General features: G+C 36.1%; 2 protein-coding genes across 2 annotated transcripts in view; one reads left to right on the plus strand and one right to left on the minus strand.

The window, feature by feature from the left end:
* LOC113005933 overlaps positions 1 to 23,309 on the minus strand; it is a 36,835-nt gene extending 13,526 nt beyond the window's left edge. Inside the window, exons 1-3 of the mRNA XM_039451480.1 lie at positions 22,317 to 23,309; positions 8,755 to 9,018; positions 7,018 to 7,113 (exon numbers count right to left, since the gene is read on the minus strand). Of these exons, the coding sequence (XP_039307414.1) occupies positions 7,018 to 7,113; positions 8,755 to 9,018; positions 22,317 to 22,791 (835 nt within the window). The 5' untranslated portion in view covers positions 22,792 to 23,309. The remainder of the gene's footprint in view (positions 1 to 7,017; positions 7,114 to 8,754; positions 9,019 to 22,316) is intronic.
* On the plus strand, positions 1,610 to 3,306 carry LOC105207167 (THAP domain-containing protein 6). The gene is made up of 4 exons (XM_039451481.1): positions 1,610 to 1,894; positions 2,007 to 2,195; positions 2,317 to 2,708; positions 2,867 to 3,306. The coding sequence occupies exons 1-4, from the start codon at positions 1,839 to 1,841 to the stop codon at positions 3,166 to 3,168; spliced, it is 939 nt and encodes a 312-aa protein (XP_039307415.1). The 5' UTR covers positions 1,610 to 1,838; the 3' UTR covers positions 3,169 to 3,306.
* Positions 23,310 to 24,012: the final 703 nt, after the last annotated feature.

Below are 24,012 nucleotides of genomic sequence, written 5' to 3' on the forward strand. Positions count from 1 at the left end.
GGTCCCTAGTCCGACTTGTTCGTGGCTTCGTGCGCTTTGTGCCCGCTCGACTCTCATCGGGGCGGACTTCGGCTCGCCTATGCGCGCGCATCAACACGCCGCCTTCGGACTTAGCCGCGATTCGACGTCGTCCGTGAAAGCAACACGCCGCGCCGGACTATTCTGATCCGTATATTAATGTATATATTCTGAGTAGTATACAAGAATGGACGGAAAATAATATACTACTGTGAAATATTACTAGTACATCCTGAGAATTTACGAAAAATAATGTACTACTGTGAGATATTACAAGTACATCCTGAGAATTTACAAAAAATAATGTACTGCTAGAGATGTTATAGAAATGTTCCAGGTATATTATATACGGTACGTACATCTACAGTACGAGTACAGAACATTCGAATGATATCATGTGCTGTATGGGGAACAGCGTTCGTGTTTCATGAGAGAGATCTGACGCATTGCGAAAATTATTATAATGACCGATTAAAATTGTACAAATTATATTGTTTTGATTAAATACATGAATACAAAAGATGTAATACGCGGTTTTCTATTTGTCGATTGAAAAAGGCTAAGTAAAGCTAAAGCGTTTCAAAAATAAACATAAAACTGTGTCCATGTCAAAATAATTGAATATATAATTTCCATCCAATTCGCTCGCTTATTTTTAAGTTTATTGTTAATATTAATTTCTTTATACATAAAATAGAATCTTACTCGCATAAATAAAATTAAAATTAGTAGTGTTGATATAATAAAATATATGGAAATTATTTGCATAAAAACCTCGATTAGTATTTAAATCTAAATTTGTAGGACTACGTCGGTCATTTTTTCCGTGAGATTTAACATTGAAAGTTGCACTGCGTTGTGAAGCTAAAATAAAAAAAAAGTATAACAATCATTAAAAAAGTATAACTGTCTAATAAAATTACAATATTGCTTTAGTCTAAATAAATAATATACATTTAATGTGCGATATAAAACATGATCTAATATCAAATGTGATTTTATGTAATATTTTTTTATCACAAAAGAAGATGATAAGTTATTGATATAAATCTTCACAAAATAATAAAATAACAAATGATAAAACGATATAACGACTTTATTTGCAGGACTATTCTGTTTAGCGATCATGTTTATGAACAGTACTTGTGCTCAAGAAAAATTTCTGGACTTCAAAATCAAAAAATCGCAAACACAAGCTTCAAATAATCAATATGTGCTGTTCAAAATATAAACAATATCACTAAACAAAATAGCCTTGCACACAAAAAAAGCATCGCTCATAAAGCTATTCAACTAAGAAATAGTTATCTTTCTACATACTTACAGTTCATGATTAACGTAACGACCAATAAGCTCTAGTCGTTACATTAATCATAGGCCTAGTTTACACCGAGCACTTGATACGCGTACTAACTCGTAACTTTCTATTAATTTATCTTACTTTCGACGATGCGTATATACAAGATACATATATTTAATTATCTTGATTCATATTGTATCAACTTAATATACTATTTTGTAAATTTATTGCCGAAATTAAGATATTTTAATAGAAAATTACTAGTTAGTACGCGTATCAAGTGCTCGGCATAGAACTTATAGTAATGGAAGGAGAATACGGCCGACGAGCTGTGAGCAAGATCTAAAGGACAGAACTATCTTTCTGTCCTTCTCAGGGACTTTTCTTCTCTCTGCGCATGATCACGCTTCACCAATCAAAATTTGTAGATATCGGAGGATTGTTTCAGATTGTTTATATCTATCACTTTTAACGGGAAGATATTTTCTGTACGTAGAGTGAGATTTTATTTTTATATAAAATGGTTAAATATTGTGTTTTGTGTGATAATCGGGATAAAACAGCATCTTATCACAAGTAAGTAAATGTATTACAGCTTCTAATATTAATATGTACATAATAGTATATATATATGTTCTACGTTTGCATGGTATTTTAGGTTAAGTAAATCATATTTTTATTCTTGCAGATTTCCACAAGATGTACAAATAAAAACAAAATGGTTAAAATTTTGTAACTTGGATGAAGCTATTCTTAGAACTTCCACTTTTTTATGCTCCAATCACTTTACAAAAGAAGATTACCTTCTTACAGCAACAAATAAAATTTTAAAAAATAAAAGCATACCATCCGTTTATCATATTAAACGTAAAAAACGGTATGTATCTAAAGAGGAAAACTATAATATATGTAAGACAGTTATTTGATTATATATATATAATTTTTAATTTTATATATATCCACATATTTCTATGTATCTAAATACAAAATAATTTTAGGAGTCTAGATGATAATGATAAAGACTGCAAGCATAATAAGGAAATTGCTAAACGTAAGAAAAGTGAATGCTTACTAAATATACATGAAGAGGAATCATGTTCAACTGTAATTCAGCATCCAACAGATAACAATATCAGCGATGAACCAACTCATGAAAAGGAATCGTGTTCAACTATCATCCAGCATACAGCAGATAACAATATCAGCGATGAACCAACTCATGAAAAGGAATTGTGTTCAACTATCATCCAGCATCCAGCAGATAACAATATCGGCAATGAACCAACTCATGAAGAATCGTGTTCAACTATAATTCAGCATCCAGTTGATAACAATGTAAACAAAACTCCAGAAAATGAAAATTTAAAAAACTCCAGAGAAATTCATTATGGTGAGTTTTTGAAAATATTAGTCAACTTATCAAAGTATCATTTCACTGTTTATTCTTCAATGTGTATATTAAATACTTATTCATAATTATGAATGGGAATCTTAATTATATATATTTGCTAAATAAAAGCATCACTAATTATTATTATTGTTTATTAGGTACTGATGCAGTATTGCCGATAAATGTAACTCCTCCAAATTCTCCGCGTGAAGCACGATATATTGGTGATATTAGAACACCACATTTAGCCACCCCACGGAGAGCTAAAAGAGCATTAAATATAGCAAAGCTGGTAGTAAAAAAACAAAGGAGAAAAATTTTAACATTACAACAACAAACTACGAGACTGAAAAACCGTGTTAAAACTATGAAAGACTTGATAGATCATCTTAAGAAGAAGAATTTTATATCGGAGAATGCTGTGGATCATTTAATGGTATATCAAGAAGTTTCTATATAATAATTAAACGTAAAGCGATAGCATTTTCAGATAAAGCAGGCTCACTCGCTTTGAATTTTATTGCTTGTATGTTTAAACATAGCATCATGAATAATTATATATAATCAATTAACTGTATACTGTATATAATCAATCAACTATATATATAATCTATATACAATCTGTGTATAATCTAACTATATATAATCTATCAACTATATATACAACTATATATAATCAATCATAGCATTAAAGATTATTTACGCCAAGAAATCTTTTGTATTTTTTTTAAACAAAAATATTTTAAAAGGTTAATCTGTTTTATAAGTTTTTTGACATGTTTGGAACTTTTATTACATCTTCCGAGGAAATGTTACTAAATAATTCAATTTTAATTTAGAGAGATATTCGATCGATAATGTAAATACAAATCAAAACAAGAAGGCCTTTCGTACGGTCGTAGCTGGATCTTAGTGCTTTTGTGTACTTGTATGATTTTATATACTTTATATTTACAATATCAAAAACATTCAATATCGAGATTCGTGTATATTTGACGGCAGAACATTTTTATTCAGTTTCAGAAGAGTTTGAAATTTTGTACATTTTTGTATTATAAAGCTCTCCAATTGAAGCAATTAATCAAAGCGGGTTAACTGCTTTATTCGAAAACGTTATGGTCCGAATTCATAGTCGATTTAGAAAATCGACCATGTATTCGGATTTATATCATTTTATGTTTATCATTTATATATAAATTTCTATCGGCTCCAACAGAAAGTTGTTTCAAAAAACCGCTCCAATAAGAGCTTGTTTTTTAAAATAAGCTCCTATTGGAGTGATTGGAAAACATTATTAAGGTTGTTCCACCTTTTGGTAAATTTAATTGTTAGGTAAATCTTTGCGGATCGCAAGGGTTTACCTAACAGTTAACGTTACTTGATACTTACCAAAAGGTGGAACAACCGGGCTAATTGGTATACAATCCGGTACATAATAATAAGATGGATCAAAAAAATTAGAAATAATAAGATCGATTTTCAATTGTACATGAGTATTATATAATAAGATCACGTATATTTTTTAAAATTATGGTGATTTTTTCAGATCCAATTACCTGATCCTATCCAAGAAATCATAAAACGCAGGAAATCCGTAAAACAAAAATATTCTCCCGAATTAAGAGCATTCGCACTTACATTAAACTTTTATTCTGCGAAAGCCTACAATTACGTACGGAAAAGTTTTTGTAACCTTCTACCTGAACCCTCTACCATTCGAAAGTGGTATTCAGTATTGAATGGACGCCCTGGATTCACCGCTGAAGCATTTGAAGCTCTAAAGTGTCAGGTTAAAAAAAATGACAATCCGGTTCTATGCAATCTCGTAATAGATGAAGTAGCCATTCGACAACAAGTAACTTATGATGGAAAAAGATACTACGGACTTGTTGATTTTGGGATTGATCATAATAATGCTTTCGATATAGATTATTCGTGTAAAGCAACAAATGCCTTAGTGTTCATGCTTGTCGCAATTAATGGCCACTGGAAAATTCCTGTAGGATATTTTCTATTGAACTCATTAAATGGAGTTGAGAGAGCAAGTTTATTAGAAAAATGCCTAGAGTTAATAGAAATGACAAGAGTAGAAGTGCATTCCCTTACTTTCGATGGAGCTAGCGTAAACATAAATATGTGTAAATGTTTAGGGGCAAATTTTGAATTAGGGACTGCTTTTAAGCCATATTTTATTAATCCCAAAACGAAAAAAAAAGTTTTCTGTTTCTTTGACCCATGTCATATGTTGAAACTAGTGCGAAACACTTTGGGCGATCACAAAATAATAAAACATAAAGATGCAAATATCTATTGGCAGGATATTGTGCTTTTACAAAAAATGGAGGAAGAAGAAGGGTTACGTGCTGGCACAAAATTGACCAAGAAACATATTTTATATGTAAATAACAGAATGAATGTCAAAATAGCTGCTCAAACTCTGAGTGAAAGTGTTTGTTCTGCTCTCAAGTTTATACACGAAAGCAAGCAATATAAGCAATTTTATTCTCCCGAAAAAACGGCCGAATTTTGCTCGGTATTTAATAATGCATTTGATATTTTAAATGTACGTAGTCAATTTTCAAAGAGGTCATATTGTAAAATACCTCTAACAGATGAAAGCTATGACAGCTTAAAAAGTCAGGCTGATAAAATTATAGAATACATTAGCGATTTAAAAACTGTAAAAAATCAATCAATTTTAGAATGTACTAGAAAAACTGGCTTTTTAGGGTTTGTTATTTGTTTACAAAATATGTTTGAATTATGGAATGTTTTAAAACAATTAAAATTAAAGTATTTATTGACATTTAAACTAATCCAAGATCATTTAGAAACTTTTTTTAGTGCCCTGAGAAGTCGGGGAGGATTTAACAACAATCCTAACGCTCAACAGTTTGAAGCAGCATACAAAAGATTGATGATTAGGCATGAAATTAATGCGTCGGAAAGGGGTAATTGCCTAATTAATGATATTCATATATTACATGTACCTTCAACAAGCAAAAAATACTCCGATCCTATATACGACGAATCGCATGATTTTGGAACAGTTGCCGATATACAATTTGATCACGATTATTTAGATTCGTTGTGGTCTCTCAGTCCGTACGTGGAAGATGTTGTAAAATATATTAGTGGATTTGTCGTAAAAAAATTGACTCGTGATAAAAAAATGTGTAAGACGTGTGCCTCTTTCTTAATATCCACGAATAATACCTCACACTTAATCACATTAAAAAATAGAGGAAAATTGAGTATTCCTTCGGAAGACGTAGTAAGAATTACAAACCACTGCGAAAAAATTATAAGACAAAATAGTCATTTAATTTTTGTTAAAAAAAATATAAAAGATATCTTGGCGTTAAAAATTTTTAACGCTGTGAGTAATTACAGTTTTACGCAAGATGCTATGTTTGAGCATGTAAGAAGCCAAGATATCTTTGACAATCATAAAGTACAGCTAATAAAATGCATTATCGAAATTTATATTAAAATACGTTTGTATCACGAAGCGAAATTTTCAGGTGACGCTGAAAAGAAACAATATATACGCCACAAATATTCAAAACTTATACATTTCTACCATCAATAAATTATATATAAAGTATTTTTCTAGAAATTTTTAATTATTATTATTATTATTTTATTTTATAACGTAGAATTAGAGAGAACTTAGTAACACATGGCGCCTCATTTGGCACATGCGCAGAAAGAAGAAAAGTCCCTGAGCAGGATAGAAATATATCTTCTGTCTCTCAGATGATGCTCACACTCTCCACCTATTGCCAGAGTAGGCTATTCCCCTTCCATTAGTATAAGTTCTATGGTGCTCGGTGTAAACTATATAGGCTATAAACTGCGAGTATGTAGAAAGTGGTGACTTCTCAGTTTAGAAAATTTCCCCATGGACAGAATCAAAGTCCTTAGGTGTACAGTCGTGAGCTAAAAGGTTGCAACACATTTTCTTCGATGGTTAGATGGTTCGATGCTTAATTGGTTGAATCCACAGGTAAAAACCAATGACGTTCGCCGTTCGATGAGCAAGTCTACATTCCAAAAACCATCGAAGAAAATGTGTTGCAACCTTTTAGCTCACGACTGTACAGTTAGGAGCTAAAAGGTTGCAATATTTCTTTTTCGATGTTTTTTGGAATGTAGACTTGCTCATCAATCGGTGAACGTAATTGGTTGGCTCCATAAGTAAGAACTAATTATGTTCGCTGTTCGATGAACAAATCCACATTCCAGAAACCATCGAAGAAAATGTGTTGCTACCTTTTAGCTCCTAACTGTACATAAAATTACTTACTTTGAAAATTGTCTTCTTCAACGTAATAGGTACTGCAAGATGCAATATTTGCTGATTTTGTTCCAAATGTATCAAAATTTTTAACATTTTTTGTATCTGTAATTCATAAAATGCTTACTGTTATTATTTCAATGTATTAATTCTTTATTGAAAAACGTATTTAAATTTTAATAAATACAATTGTATAAGAGGCAGTCAAATGAAAACGAGACAGATTGTATAACGAGCATGGTGCATCTGTCTCGTTTTCATATGACTGCCCCTTATATTTTACCAACAAATTAGTAAGGATTTTCGAGATTAAATACAATAAAAAGTAAGGAAGGCTAATGCAACATTCCCATTAGCCTTCCTTATCTTATATTCTATTTGCAATCACTTTTAAGGCTTCTGTCTATTCGCCGCGGCCCTATTAAAGTATCCAGTCGGCACAGAGAATTAAAAAAAAATTCAGACTTATGTCATCATTCAAAATTTATTTTCAAACCCAAAAAGATTTCTTTTCAAAAAAAAAGAATTCTTTCTGCATTTTAAAATAAACACTAAATTGATGACATACGTCTGAATTCTTTTTTAATTCTTTTTGAATCTGTGTGCCGACTGGGTAGTAACGTTACAGGCGAGAAATCACACATAATCTTTTTTACCATAGTATTTGTAAATAAAGAAAATTTGAATAAAACAGTCACAAAATCGTTTAGAATACTTGTAAAAATGGACCTTGACTATCCTTCCGCATAAGTAACAGTCAGTAAATAGTCATAAAAGGCACGTAAAGTGAAGCTTATTCAATTAGGAAAACACACGGATAACTCTCAGAAAGAGTAAAAAATATACTTTTATGTATAACATTCAAAGAAACTTTACTTGCAGTCTATTTTAAAAAATTTGATAGATACAAGACAAGTCCCACTTTCACAATGAAACACATAATGAAATAACATGTAAAACAAAATTTTATCGTCAATCTGTCACGTTTAACGCCTATTAGTATTAATACGTCATTATCGTCAACGTAGAGTGCTCGGCCAAGGCATCAAAATCCTTAAAGTTATTAATTATTTATATAATTTATATAATTTATATTTGTGTTAGAGGCTATTACTCGTTACTCATATTGTTTATTATTAGCATTAGTCGTTATTTTTTATTTGTAGAAATAAATCGTTATTTGCAATAATTATTACATCAATCTTTAATAGTAATATCTTTTACTTTTTATTTGTAACTTTTATTACTTTCATAAACATTTTATTAACACTTTCTTAATAAATTAATTGCTATTGATATTAACAAAAAAAGTTTAAAAATTCATAAATCATACTTAATTTTAATGTTAATTGACACAACAGACGAAATCTGAATAAGAATTGTAGCAAGAATAAGAATTGTAGTTATGCAAAATCTTTCGCTAACCTCAAAGAATAAAATCAAAGTTTGGTAATTATCCGAATAGAGAACAACAAATAAAAAATAACTTTTCATTATAATAAAAAATTTTTCAAATAAAATAAACGTTTTTTATTTAAATATTTTGTTAGAATTAAAAATTAATTGAAATTACACATTAATCATAAAATATAATTTTCATTAGAGATATGTTATCGGAAATAAGTGAATAAATGTATATTTAAATATAAAATAAATTCTTATTCAAAAAATAAATTTTTTTTTGTTTTTTATATTTTCTTACTTGGAAAAGTACCAAATTCTGTTAAAGTTTTATTGTATTCTTACCTTTATATGTATGAGTATTTTTTTTCGCTGTCTCTTTACAAATATTTGTCTGCTTGCAAATTGAAGGTTTTGGAGGATTTAATATGACTTCTTCGTCAGAATCGCCGTCTTCATCATCAGAATAATCATAAAAACTTAATTTATGTTCTTTAGCTGCTCTAAATTTTCGGGACTTTTTATACACGTCCGCTTCATCAGTGCACGAATTTATATCTAACAATCGCTCTGACCACTTTAATTTCTCTCGTACTGTTGTATAATCGGCTGAAAAATAAACATCATAGTTAGCATCACCACTTTCTTAGTGAAAATTTATGCCATAATTTTTATACAAATTAAAACATTTTTAAAAAATATTTAGAAATATTCAGTGTTACGTCTGGCGAGAAAATTTTTATTTTTCTGCGCCATCCGTACTAATAATATCCTAATCAGAATTCGGAAACATCCTCCGAGCAATTAGATAAATCCCGCATCAGTCGATATCGCTCGATTTCAAATTTCATACGGCTTGGCTACCTCGTGCCGCCCCTCGACGCGCAACACCCGCGAGCGTCCATCGGCGCGAGACAAACATCGTGCGCGCCGACCCCTCGGCTCGCGGCCCCCTCTGATACCGACAAGCTCCGCGCGTTGGAATTCTATTCATCTTTCCAATTTAATACGAAATATTAAGAATGGCAAATTTATTATTATCTAAGCGTGATCCACTCATGGACGCTTCCCACTGCTGTGCCATGCAACTCAGATCGAAACAGCTCTAAAATCACGGCCAATAAAAATGCCAAATAATTTTGAATCAATCAATCTCCTACGAACGATAATTAAACCTTAACTTTTTATACATAAAACTATTGCATGTGCTTGGCGCTATCGCCTCGCACACTCTCAATATAAATTCTATTAAATTCTATTAATTTCCTGGGCACTGGATTTCGCGTCGGGGCTTGGTATGCGGTGCCCCCGCGAGTCGCGATCCCCGGAGAAGTCTACAAGCGCTCGCGCGATATAGGCGCAAGCCGCGCGGTCGCGGAACGGGGCGGGCTTCTAAGGGCCACACGTTACGAAAAACTATCGCTCCGAATTTTCCGCGAACCTGAGGAATCGTCCCGCGACACCTCTTGCCCATATCCTTGCCTATATAAGGAGCGAAATCGGAGCTCGAAATTCAGATCAGTCTTGTTGGTCGAGTGAGATTCGCTGCCATCGGCGACCACCAACATTCAGACCTCCAGGTACGATCTCAGCGACGGGAGGGTTTTACTCCTGACGAAGACGTTGGTCTTCGGGGTGGCCCCGGTCGGATCGCCTCTTTTCCTCTCCCTCCTTTCCGCCAGAGATCCTGAGGGTTGAACCTCACCTAGCACCAGCTAGAGTGTGGCCTCACTCGTTTCTCTGCCTCCCTCCCTTTCCTGCGGCGTCGAAGAAGACTCGCTAACGCGACTCTTCGACATCGTCCTTCTTCTATTCCCAACCCGTCGAGGAAGATTCGCTAGCGCGACTCCTCGACGCTCTCACCGTCCCCTCTTCTTCCATATAATTTCCACCTTTAAGGGAGGCGTTCTAACGGGTAACCACTCCGACCCAGCGGATTCGTCACTCGTTACATATACTCGATCACTAATCTATTTCACTAAATTTCGTAGATCTTCTATACCGAGTTCTCTCTCTCTCTCTCGCGTTAAGATCGGTAAGTTACCTGTTTATATACGCATTAGCGTGGCAATCCTTCACCCGTCTTAAATTTACCATGTCTCGCTCGAAGCACCTATGGGCAAACGAAGGGCTCACCGCGCGTATCCCGGCGGCAGAAAGCGCTTCTTTCGCAAGATGACGTTTTACCCGCAGCCCCCATATGTAACCATCTACTATTCCATAATCACGAAAATACATACACATTTATATTCAACCATTACTCGCTCTGTCATTCATTTAATCCCACGCCAAGCTCGAGCACGCACGCTACTACTCCAGTAGCGTTAATAAAACGCTACTACATTTCCTAAACCTACTCATAAATCACCTAATAATATATCTTCCTACAATACCTCCTACTTCCCATACAAGGAATTTGTCGCGTATCCGGCCGTGTTATCACACGATTCGGAGCCGCGACTGGTGACAGCTGCCTTAACTCCAAACTTAACCAATCAACCAGATCTACGTCCCGGAATCGCAACCCTCGCGAATCCGCGGACGCAACAACTGGTGACAGCGGTGGGATTACGAAAATCCAATCGCTAAATTATAAACGTAATTGCCAATAAAATACTACAAAATGTTACGAAAAATTAATTGCCTCAAGAAAATTGTAAAATCGAATACATCGAATACATTCAAATAAATTACAAAAAGAATTGACAGAGCAATGAGACTTGTTTTAAATAATCGATAAGATATCAAAGGAATCGTTCTAAAGAACAATAAAATTATATTCAGAATGCAATAAATCCAATCGTTAAAAACTACAGGCTATAGAATACTATAAAAGATTATGGAAAATTAATTATTTCAAAATTGATAAAATCAATTAAAAGTTATTTGGTAAGAAGTCTTTTACGCCTTACATAAAATATAATATAATTACTAATGACAGCGTGGTGTAACGTTACATAATCAATAAGTTACATTACTAATTAGTAAATTACATCGCTAATTAACAGCTTACATGCAGATTTTAATTCTTAAATCGAGTCCATTGCGTCGATGCTGCATGATGATACGGCATACACAACGATGTATGATCCATCTGATGGCACGCGATATGCTCCTTAAAGCACAGTTCTGAAAAATGAAGATACAATATTAACTATGAGTAAAATATACATATATACAATTAAATAAAATTAAGAAGCAGCTATTGCTCACCTTTCCTCTCCTTTCAAACCCTCCGCACGATACTCTCCTTTCAATTATTTCGTCAAACTGGACGCACCTAAAAATAAATCAAGCGTTTAATTAAATACACATATTTTCAATTTCAAAATGAGTTCCTCCGAGGATGAGGGGGAATACAATGACCCCATCGACTTTAAAAAGCAAATGAAAGCTCTCAAGAAACGCGAAAAAGAGCTTACGCGAAAAGCCGACAATATAGAAAGCATGATGAAGATATTTACCCAAACTCTCGCAGGCAGTAGACCTCCTCCTACTTTTACATCTACCGGACAGCCCGAACATGTGCCTCTTTGGTCTCCAGGAGCGCTAGGAGATATCCCCTCCGCTTCGTCAATGCCAAGCGCATTTACCTATCCATCCAACACGCCGTACTCGCGATCGTACATAAGAGACGCGCTCGAATTAGTGCCTAAATACGATGGACACAATATCGCGGTTTGGCAATTTGCTCGTGCCTGTAAAAGAGCGAAAGAATCAGTCCCTCTTCTCGACGAAGCCCATCTCGTTCGCTCACTAAGAAACAAGTTAACAGGACACGCTTACCTTGCTGTGGAGGATGAGGTTCACTTAACAATGGATAAATTTTTAGACACCTTGAAGCGCACATTCGGTTCCGGTAGAACTGCTAATTATTACCGCGGTCAACTCAGCATTATTCACAAAAAGCCCGCCGAACATATACTAGACTACATCGGGCGTATCAAAGATTTGAGAACTGCGATCATAGAAGGAGATCAAACAAATTTCGACCGTCAATTAATGGAAAGCGAAATAGCTTCAATCGATGCCCTTGCGTTAGAATCTTTTTACGAGGGGTTGCCACGAGAATATCGGGTAGAACTTAGAGCCGAAGGCTATACTAATTTTGCAGACGCTTGTGCTAAAGTAATTATTATTAGTAAACGATTGGAGAGAGAGGAGGCTAGGGAAAAGCAAGCGCGTGCTTCGCGTACAAATCAAAATCAAGGTAAAAATGCGGCGAACCCGCAAAGCAATGATTTTGGTTCCTCTTCTGGAACTCTAGGTAGCACCGAACAGAAAATTTGTAGCTATTGTAAGCGTTTCGGGCACCTGATTAACGAATGTCGTACTCGACAGTACCATATTAAAGTAAATAATAATAACACTGGTGACGGAAATAATAATTATCGCGCTAATCAAAACAGTAACACTAATGATCCCACGGCACATAAAGCCGGCAATTTTTCGGGAAACCAAACAGAGGCCTCGGCCAACGGGACATCCCGAGGCCCAGGAAATCCTCGTCCCATCCTCACGGTGGAAAACCGCCCTTCTACGTCATCAGGAATTACACCGGAGATATTCCCTCCGTAGAGGTCGAGTCCTCCTCTTTTCGCGGACCGATCGCCTTTATGGTGGACACCGGAGCGCACCCTAATATCATTAAGAAAGGATGTGTTCACGGTGACATCACTATTAACAATCAAGAGATTTTACAACTAACAGGCATAACTGAAAATGCCGTTAGCACGCTAGGCTCTATCGAAGCCCATATATTAGAAACTCCAGTAAAAATTCACGTCGTGCCAGATGAATTTCCAATGACGCAACAAGGTATTCTAGGCACGTCATTCTTCAAAGAACACGACGCCTGTATCGATTACGCACAAAGAAACCTGACTTGGCGTAATTGCTATTTTCCGTTTAAGAAATATGAAACTATTGTCGTACCTCCGCGTACTAACACGGGATTTGTAGTTCTAATCTCAAACCCGGAAATTAAAACAGGGTATATTCCTCGTCTAAAAATTTGCGAAGGAGTATACGCCGGAGATTCACTTGTAACCTGTATTAATGACAAGGCTTACATACGAATAATTAATACGCTCGATCACGAGATCGAAGTTCTGATACCTAGCCTGCGAATCGAAGAAGTTGCTCAAATTGCTGACAAACTACCGACCTCTACGGAGATCGAAAACACTCCATTATTAAACCAGAATTCTCCTAAAAATGAAAATCATAAATTACTACAATCCTCTAAAAATAACATAATTAATACTACTACTAATGCAAACAACTACACTAACCAAACAAATGTTCCTATTAACACTAATGGTGATAACAGTGACGATATAAATAACACTGGTGATAACGCCGCAAACACTAATACTAATACTAATAACGATGAATCGCTCTCTCTTACCAATCCTCCTAATTTCTACAATGCATCTTTCGAATGCACTTCTATTACTCAAAATACTCTACTCCATGCGGAAAGCATGCGAGCCCAGACGGGCCCCTTTCACAAAAAAGAAAGCGCGACTGCCCTCATGGGACCTTCTTTTTCTCACAAATCTAGCCCAAGCGGCATCTACTCTAATCCTACGCTGGCACCACAGAGTGCACCAGCTCCCTCCCTTGTGCCATGCAGAGCACTCCCACAAGAAAAAGCGATTCATAACATGAATAATAATCAAGCAATTTCTATTATAAATACAAAGGAAATTGCCGTTACTAAAAATAAAAAAATTACGCGTAGAAATATCACCATCACTCAAAGTCGCACGATAAAACCCAACGAAAAATTTGAGAATTCTGAATTAAATAATTTTAAAATAAATCCTGATAGAGTATCTATAATATTACAATCACTCCGACTTGAACATTTGACTTCTCTCGAGCAGGAACACATTGTCACACTAGTTAAAAGTAACTCAGATAGATTTTACATACCTAACGACTATCTCGGTCAAACTCACGTAGTAACGCATAAAATAACGACTACAGATGATGTACCAATACACACAAAACAGTATCGATTTCCTCCTATACATAAAGACGAGATAAATCGACAAGTAAACCAACTTCGCTCAAACGACATTATAGTACCTTCCAACTCTCCATATAATTCACCTGTTTGGATTGTACCAAAGAAATCTGATCACCAGCCATTGACCTGGCTACATCGCGTCAAGGACCCTACGTCCAGGCTCGCGCGATGGCGTTTAAAATTGGAAGAGTATGATTATGATATCGTTTATAAGAAAGGCACCAGTAACAATAACGCGGATGCACTGTCTAGAAATCCCGTTATTCCTGAGCCAATCTTTTATTCGGTAATGCCTATTAGGAAAAAACCGCGATTTGAGTCACAAACTCACGAAGTTCGCCGTGCATTAAGTACACTGTTTACTGGCGACAACGATTCTGATGATGAGCGTCCACGAAAAAGGCCTATATTAAGGTCTGGCTCCGGTGTGGAATTGGGCTCTCCCCCGGATTCTGAAGAATCGAACGCCTCGCTAATTATTTGTGAAGAACCGTCTCATATTAAACAACCGATCCCGCAGTCATCTAATCGCGAATTCAGCTTCAACCCAGAGGCATCATTTCAAGAAGAGATGATCCGCCTCGAATCATCAGACCAAACGGTCTCACAGCCACTTACGTCTATACCGTCGCGATACAAATTGAGACCGCGAAAGCAGAAAAACATAATCGAGATCTCTAGCGTGGACGAAGACGCGCGAATTTCAGACTTTGAGGAAACGCCACCTCAACCTGATATCCCACCAGAGCCTCCACCTTCCGATTTCGAACTCTCAGATAGTGAGCATGAGCATAAACCAGATCTTGAATCGTTACCTATTCCTAACGCCCTGTGTAAAATTCTAGACAATCCGTCATCATTGCTCGAAAGAAACGATCATCTCGTTGTATTAACCACTGTTGATACGCGACCTTTTGATAATGGAGCAATTGAACTCCACGATGCAGAGAAATTGCCAATTCTTGACAATTTGATGCTCGGAAGAGCCCGCGTCTACTTGCTGAGTCATTGTAATGACAAACACGTAATTATCTTAGCTGTAAAAGAACGAAAAACCATTCAGATGGATATTGAAATTTTAAAAGAATGTTTCGCTTCGCTTCTCGATGTAATCACTGAATTAAATTTACAGTCAATTAGCGTGAGGAAAACTGAAATATTAGATTCAACTCCATGGAGACTAGTACTCGAAAGTTTAACAACTGCGGTAGCAGAACAACCTATCATTATTAATATTTGTCACGGCTTAACTACTCCTTTAGTAGAAGATAGAATTAACATAATAAAAGAACACCATGAATCAGCAATTGGTGGACATAAAGGCATCACTAAAACTTACAGACTTATTAGAAAACGTTATTTTTGGCCCGATATGAAAAATCAAATTCAAAATTTCGTTAAACAATGCCTTACTTGCCAAACACGAAAACTTGTTAGACAAAAAACGAGACAACCAATGATGCTGACCGATACACCTGGTCAAGCATTCGACAAAGTTGCTCTCGATATTGTAGGACCTCTTAAAACCACTGATTCTGGCAATACTTATATCTTAACAATGCAAGACCTATTGACTAAATATTCTGTCTATGCACCTCTGTCAAGTATTAGCGCCGAAGCAACAGCTACAGCCTTTATCAATTATTTTATCTGCCGATTTGGTTGTCCACGCAGTATTCTAACAGACCAAGGCCGTAACTTTATGAGTCAAGTAATGAAAAGTATTACTAAAAAGTTTCGAATCCAGCATTTCAGAACCACCGCGTATTATCCTCAATCTAACGGATCGCTCGAAAGATCACATTCCGTGCTAATTGAGTACTTAAAATGCTTTGTACAAAAAGAAAATGAATGGGATATACACATTGAAAGAGCTAGTTTCTCGTACAATACCTCTGTGCACGAAGGTACTGGGTATACCCCACACGAATTAATTTTTGGTACACCAGCACGAATCCCATCTAGCTATAATACTGAGCCTGCTCAAGAAACTTATTCCCACCAACTTAACAATTTATTTCACGAGATTCGAGGATTACAACACAAAGCTAAATTAAACTTAGAAAAAGCTAAGCAAAAATCCAAGCAAAATTACGACAAACGCGTTAAACCAGTAATTTTTCAACCTGGTGACAATGTCTTCCTGCTAAACGATGTAAAAACGAGCAAATTCACTTCTGAATATCTTGGGCCTTATCGGGTACTGGAAGTGATGGATCGAAATGTAACTCTTGAGATAAGAGGCACTACTCGGATAGTGCACTCTAATAAGCTAAAAAAGGCTTATTTAAGCGAATCAGGATGACCAACCTTTATGTTACAGATGATTTCTATAATTTTCACGGTGATCATCCTGATCAGTCCTATCGATGCACTCATGGGCTATGATTGCAATGGGCCTCACCCAAATGGCACCCTCGTCTCACTACTCGAAATGGACGATTGTAATACGCCCGAGGGGAGGATCATACTCCATGGAATAAACATCGACTTAATCCAATTACCTAAAGACGCTAATGTTAGCGTACTATCTTGCAGAATAGAGTCAGAAAATGTCATCTATGACAGTAGAAGTCTACAATATAATAATCCCATCAAAACACACAGATCTTATCTACCGATTAACTTACACGAATGCATTCACATGCATAACTATAAACAAGTCACAATTAAAAATGTTACCTTTATTGATTTAAAATTAAACGTCGTCAACAGCAGATTGCTACCCATTGGCAATGCTTCCACTCCACTGTCACAGATAGCTGAAAATTTAACAGACATCATTACTAAAAATTATTTACATATATCATTCAAGCAAAATTATATCAAAGTAAATACATTGAAAGATAAAATAATCTTACCTGGCGGTACTTGTAAATACACGGGATTGCATTGCATCGACGAAGACGGATACCATAATTATTGGTCACCTATATTCCATTCGGGATGTAACACTGCTGCACACACTATTAAATATCGCGGTGTAGCGAAAAAAATAAAATCTGACAAAAATCCCACTGCTTATTCGTTGATATATAAAAATAATAATATCATTATATTCGCTAGCACTCCGCATAGCGTATGCAATGCAACTCTGTTACAGACAGAGCATCCGCGCTTGCTCATCAAGGAATTAGAGAAAATCCCAAGCGAAACCCCGCCGTTAAATCAGTTACGTCATATGATAGATTCCGTATCCCCATATTATCATGTCTTTAACTATATCGAGACTGATACTAGACAGCTATATTCGGAATTATTGTTAATTAAATGTACAAACAGAAGACCCGAATTACAAATTGTAATGCAAACTGCACATCTGGACACAAATCAGTTGGCCTACATCCTGACTGGCGGACCAGGGTATTCCGCCCGCATTCGAGGGGAAGCTGCCGAAATCCTTCCGTGCATTCCGGTGCCAGTACAGGAGAGGGCAACTGAAAACTGTTTTCTCGAACTACCAATCTTAGTTGGTGGCGAACCAAAATACTTGACACCAAGAAATCGAATAATTTCATCTACTGGTACGGAGATCGCTTGCGGACCAAACACAGCAGCCATATTCCGACTCAGAAATGTCTGGATGCAACACCAACCGCATCCGAAAAATATAACTGCGCCTTTCGTGCTCAACCCTTACGAGCACTCATGGGGAAGTACCCCTGCCATTATGTCAGACAGTACGTCAAGCGACAATGCCACGACTGCACAGCGAGACAGTTTTCCTCGCAAGATTACAGCCTCTATCATACATGGACTCGTCCGAATCATTGGTGCAACAATCTGCCTAATTATAATATGGCAATGCTTCAAACCAAGAAACTCTGCTGCGAGAATGCCAAAACTCTCGCCGGCCTGCCACATCGAGGCCATTAATTCAAGTCGATTGCCTCGTTCGGTGTTACTACACAACCGAACCTGCAACTGCACAATACCTAGTTGCAAGTCAGTTAGAGCTCGCCAATCCACGGCCAGTACTCGGCTATTCAGTTCCTCTCTGTACAACGAGATGACAGCAACCTCTAAATCTTTGACTAAACTGGAGCGGAGGATTGACGACTGCCTTGAAGGAGGACAATCATCCCACTACTGATCGACAACGACAACGTCATGTGCAGTTTTGCAATAACCCCCCCCCCCTTTATAAACGTAATCTTGATTAATTAAAACTAATTGCAAGAATTAATTATAAAAATTAAGAGGAAACGACCCCTTAAAGTTATTCACATTTTAACTGAGACAGCCTATGTTATCTAACAACTGGCGACGATTACAGTAAAACTTTATATGTCCAGTGGTGTTATTCCTACTATAAACCACATCTTCTAAAAATCCCACCATAATAACTGGTGCCAATAACAGTCATTAACTGGTCTCAAGCTATTAATTTTAGGGAGTCTTTTTCCCCTTGATCGCCTTATGCGTTTAAAATTTTGAATTATAATGCTTCAGAATCAATTTAAAATTCGCCACTGTTTTATTAACGAGAGTCTCCCTTTTTCTCCGAAATAACAATCGACGATAAGTCGTACTAAAATCCTGACGTCTCTCATTTCCATCGACTCAATTGGAGTCTCTCCTTTCTAACAACAACTGGTGAATCCAAGGAAAATGATTATTGTCGATCAAAGCGATATAGTACCCCAATACCCCACCGCAATAATCATTGCGACCTATCGTTGCGAGATCACTCTTCTAATATCTTTCAACGTATTTACAAAAAAAAAAATAATAAAAAAAGAAAAAAAAAATACACATAATATAAAAAAAGAAAAAATATTTTATAACAAAAGAGAAAAATACATGCATATATGTGCAAGCCCCCGTATATGTATATATTTTTTATAAGATTTGCGATTATACGTTACCATACTAACTCTAAGAATATTAATCATATAACTGTACATAATACTAGTCATCTTTCCTGCGTTCGCTGTTCAATACTGTATTAATCTGCTCTCGCATAGCGACAACTTATATTTTCTTTGCGCTCTTAATCGCATCTACCCATATTATACTTGTCCTAAGTTTTAGATTCTTTGTTTATACTATACTTGCGTTCTCTTGCGTTATTAAACCCTATATCTGTAATATCACCCTGTCACACAACTGGTCACACTAAGCTACTAATATTCATGCGCATTAGTTCCATGCTTATATACTCTATTCATGTATTACTTGCGTTTTTTCTTTTTGCGTTGCGCTTTGCTTATGTTAACAATTCTCTGTAAGTTCTTGCGTTCCTTTGCGATATAGTATCACACATTCGCCTTGCGTATATTTGCTTGTGCTTAAATTTTAGTTGTATACGCTTATCTTTCTTCGCTTATCGCTTTAATTTTTGTTTCTTTGCGAACCTTGCGTCTCTCTGCGCTTATTTAGCAACTAACCAATTATTATTATTTTTGCGTAAGTTTTAGTTGCAATGATATTTCTTTTGCGCTTATGCTATCGATGTGCTTCTTTTGCTCATATTTTGTTGGTTAACTTCTGCTTACATGTTTCCGAAAGATTGTCACGTTTTTTTCTACACACTCCGTTTCTTTTTTGGGAGAGATTTCGCGCCCCGCTTTAAGAATTTGGGACCTCCGATTTCGCTCCTCCCTAACGATGGGGGTGTTACGTCTGGCGAGAAAATTTTTATTTTTCTGCGCCATCCGTACTAATAATATCCTAATCAGAATTCGGAAACATCCTCCGAGCAATTAGATAAATCCCGCATCAGTCGATATCGCTCGATTTCAAATTTCATACGGCTTGGCTACCTCGTGCCGCCCCTCGACGCGCAACACCCACGAGCGTCCATCGGCGCGAGACAAACATCGTGCGCGCCGACCCCTCGGCTCGCGGCCCCCTCTGATACCGACAAGCTCCGCGCGTTAGAATTCTATTCATCTTTCCAATTTAATACGAAATATTAAGAATGGCAAATTTATTATTATCTAAGCGTGATCCACTCATGGACGCTTCCCACTGCTGTGCCATGCAACTCAGATCGAAACAGCTCTAAAATCACGGCCAATAAAAATGCCAAATAATTTTGAATCAATCAATCTCCTACGAACGATAATTAAACCTTAACTTTTTATACATAAAACTATTGCATGTGCTTGGCGCTATCGCCTCGCACACTCTCAAGATAAATTCTATTAAATTCTATTAATTTCCTGGGCACTGGATTTCGCGTCGGGGCTTGGTATGCGGTGCCCCCGCGAGTCGCGATCCCCGGAGAAGTCTACAAGCGCTCGCGCGATATAGGCGCAAGCCGCGCGGTCGCGGAACGGGGCGGGCTTCTAAGGGCCACACGTTACGAAAAACTATCGCTCCGAATTTTCCGCGAACCTGAGGAATCGTCCCGCGACACCTCTTGCCCATATCCTTGCCTATATAAGGAGCGAAATCGGAGCTCGAAATTCAGATCAGTCTTGTTGGTCGAGTGAGATTCGCTGCCATCGGCGACCACCAACATTCAGACCTCCAGGTACGATCTCAGCGACGGGAGGGTTTTACTCCTGACGAAGACGTTGGTCTTCGGGGTGGCCCCGGTCGGATCGCCTCTTTTCCTCTCCCTCCTTTCCGCCAGAGATCCTGAGGGTTGAACCTCACCTAGCACCAGCTAGAGTGTGGCCTCACTCGTTTCTCTGCCTCCCTCCCTTTCCTGCGGCGTCGAAGAAGACTCGCTAACGCGACTCTTCGACACCGTCCTTCTTCCATTCCCAACCCGTCGAGGAAGATTCGCTAGCGCGACTCCTCGACGCTCTCACCGTCCCTTCTTCTTCCATATAATTTCCACCTTTAAGGGAGGCGTTCTAACGGGTAACCACTCCGACCCAGCGGATTCGTCACTCGTTACATATACTCGATCACTAATCTATTTCACTAAATTTCGTAGATCTTCTATACCGAGTCCTCTCTCTCTCTCTCGCGTTAAGATCGGTAAGTTACCTGTTTATATACGCATTAGCGTGGCAATCCTTCACCCGTCTTAAATTTACCATGTCTCGCTCGAAGCACCTATGGGCAAACGAAGGGCTCACCGCGCGTATCCCGGCGGCAGAAAGCGCTTCTTTCGCAAGATGACGTTTTACCCGCAGCCCCCATATGTAACCATCTACTATTCCATAATTACGAAAATACATACACATTTATATTCAACCATTACTCGCTCTGTCATTCATTTAATCCCACGCCAAGCTCGAGCACGCACGCTACTACTCCAGTAGCGTTAATAAAACGCTACTACATTTCCTAAACCTACTCATAAATCACCTAATAATATATCTTCCTACAATACCTCCTACTTCCCATACAAGGAATTTGTCGCGTATCCGGCCGTGTTATCACACGATTCGGAGCCGCGACTGGTGACAGCTGCCTTAACTCCAAACTTAACCAATCAACCAGATCTACGTCCCGGAATCGCAACCCTCGCGAATCCGCGGACGCAACATTCAGAAACTTTACATTTTCTTTTGGAAATTTTTATACATGTTAATTCAGAAATATTTTGAAATTTCTTATTCTGTAATTTCTAAAAAAATATTTTGAACTTTATTTTATAAAATTTTGTCAAAAATTTTAGAGCAACAAATCTTAGGATATCTTGTAATTAACATAAATAAACAATTCTGAAAGAATGTAAATTTTTTGAGTACTTTGAAAGTCCTAATTTTCACATAAAAAAATTTTAGAAAGTTACAAAATTATATAGAAATTTGAAAAAATTCTTAAAAATTACATAACAAATTTAGAGAAAAATTTTTATAAGTTTCTGTATTAACAAACAGTTCAGTAATAAAAGCAAATAAAAGTATCTAGTGTATGGAAAATCAATATCATAAAAAAATGCAAGTAACATGAAATTACTTACAACATGTAGCATATATTTTAATAACACGATGTTCGTCCCATGTGTCATCTGGTTCCTCCATAGTTTTAATCGCTCTGTCATATCTCTTATTAGTGGTATATTTTTTAGGCCATTTGGATCTTTGTAAATCAGTACTTAACCAAGTAATGGGAACGATTCGGACACCATCTTCAAATTCGACAACAACATATTTCTTTTCCTTGTCGGTCATTCTATGCACAAAGGAATAAGGGATGTGAAAATTACATGTTGGAATGAAGGATAGGAAAGACAACAAATTTGTCATTTTCGATTGGCAATTTGACATATTTTTTCGCAATGTTTTCCAGCGGCCGTGATTTAAAGTCAGATAAGGAATGCACAGAATGAATATCAAATAAGGATGATGAACACGGAACTTTGAAGAGATCTTCCCTTTGCAAAAATTCTTGACCAATAATGAGGGGAATATTCCGCCTTGCGCAGTAAGCCACATTTTGTATACAGACAATCGCACCACAATCTAAACCACAACAGCACATAGTGACAGCTTGTTTGATGTTTAATTGAATCAAATTTTGTTTTAATTTATATTATAGCAATATTTCAGTGTAATAAAAATAGTGTACTCAATAATTATTTGAATATTTAATTATTTTTAGTCACGGATACTAAATGTCTATTCATCTTAATGTATAAAAAAGTTTCTACAATTATTAGGGAGGGTGAGCTAACATTATGAAAGATAGTATTATATTATAATTTTAAAAAATATTAAATTGCAAATTTTAAGTTATAAAATTAATTATATTAATGCAAAAGATTTATGTAAATATTAAAGATATGCTAAAATTTGAAAGTTTAACTCTTAAACAAGTGAGTTAAGTAAGTGAGTCTGAGAGATCTCATTTGAAGCTTCGAACGCTTGCTGTGTGAAGACGGAATAAGATAGGAGGTTCGGATCAAGACGTAAAAAAAGTTTGTAATCTCCTCTTTCGATTGATATGGTTGATCAACTTTTTTGGTCAACTAGACTTCGAACGGCATGACAGCAAAGTTTTGTTAAGGTCAATGCAACCCATATAGTATGTAAGTAAAATTTTTTTTGTTAGAATTTTACATAAAAAAGGTGGACAAAATACGTTCGATTTGCGGATGTTACTCGTAATACTCTGTCTAAAGTTGGAATACTATAGAATACTCTAGAAAAGGGAGTTTTTCCGAAATATATCATGAAACACATCAATTTTCAATTTTAGACACGTTTTAACAAAAAATACCTCATACTTGCCTTGTTATATAAGTACATTTTATAATAAAAATGACAATGATATAATTTTTTTTAAAAGTATAAATCTTTAGCTTTAAAACGCTGTATTGTAAAGTCCTAAAAAGTTTTTTGTTGCAAAGATATGATTTTTTTTTTAAAGTAAATTTATAGATGCCCAAAAAACTTCATATTCTTTACGTTACATAAGTATATTTTTTAAAAGAAATGACTTTGCCAAATTTTATTTTAAAAGTGTGACTCTTTAGCTTTAAAACACCGTAGTTGAAAGTCCTTGAAAGTTTTTTTGTTCTGAAGATATTATTTTTTAAAGAAAAAGTGAATTTTTGACCATTTTCTCATTTTTGCTTAATGGTTTTTCTTTTATAACTTCACAATAAATTGTTTTTTGGCAATGCCGATTATGCAGTCACACTCCTGAGATTCTGC

Source organism: Solenopsis invicta, chromosome 7, assembly GCF_016802725.1.
Source record: "Solenopsis invicta isolate M01_SB chromosome 7, UNIL_Sinv_3.0, whole genome shotgun sequence".
NCBI lineage: Eukaryota > Metazoa > Arthropoda > Insecta > Hymenoptera > Formicidae > Solenopsis > Solenopsis invicta.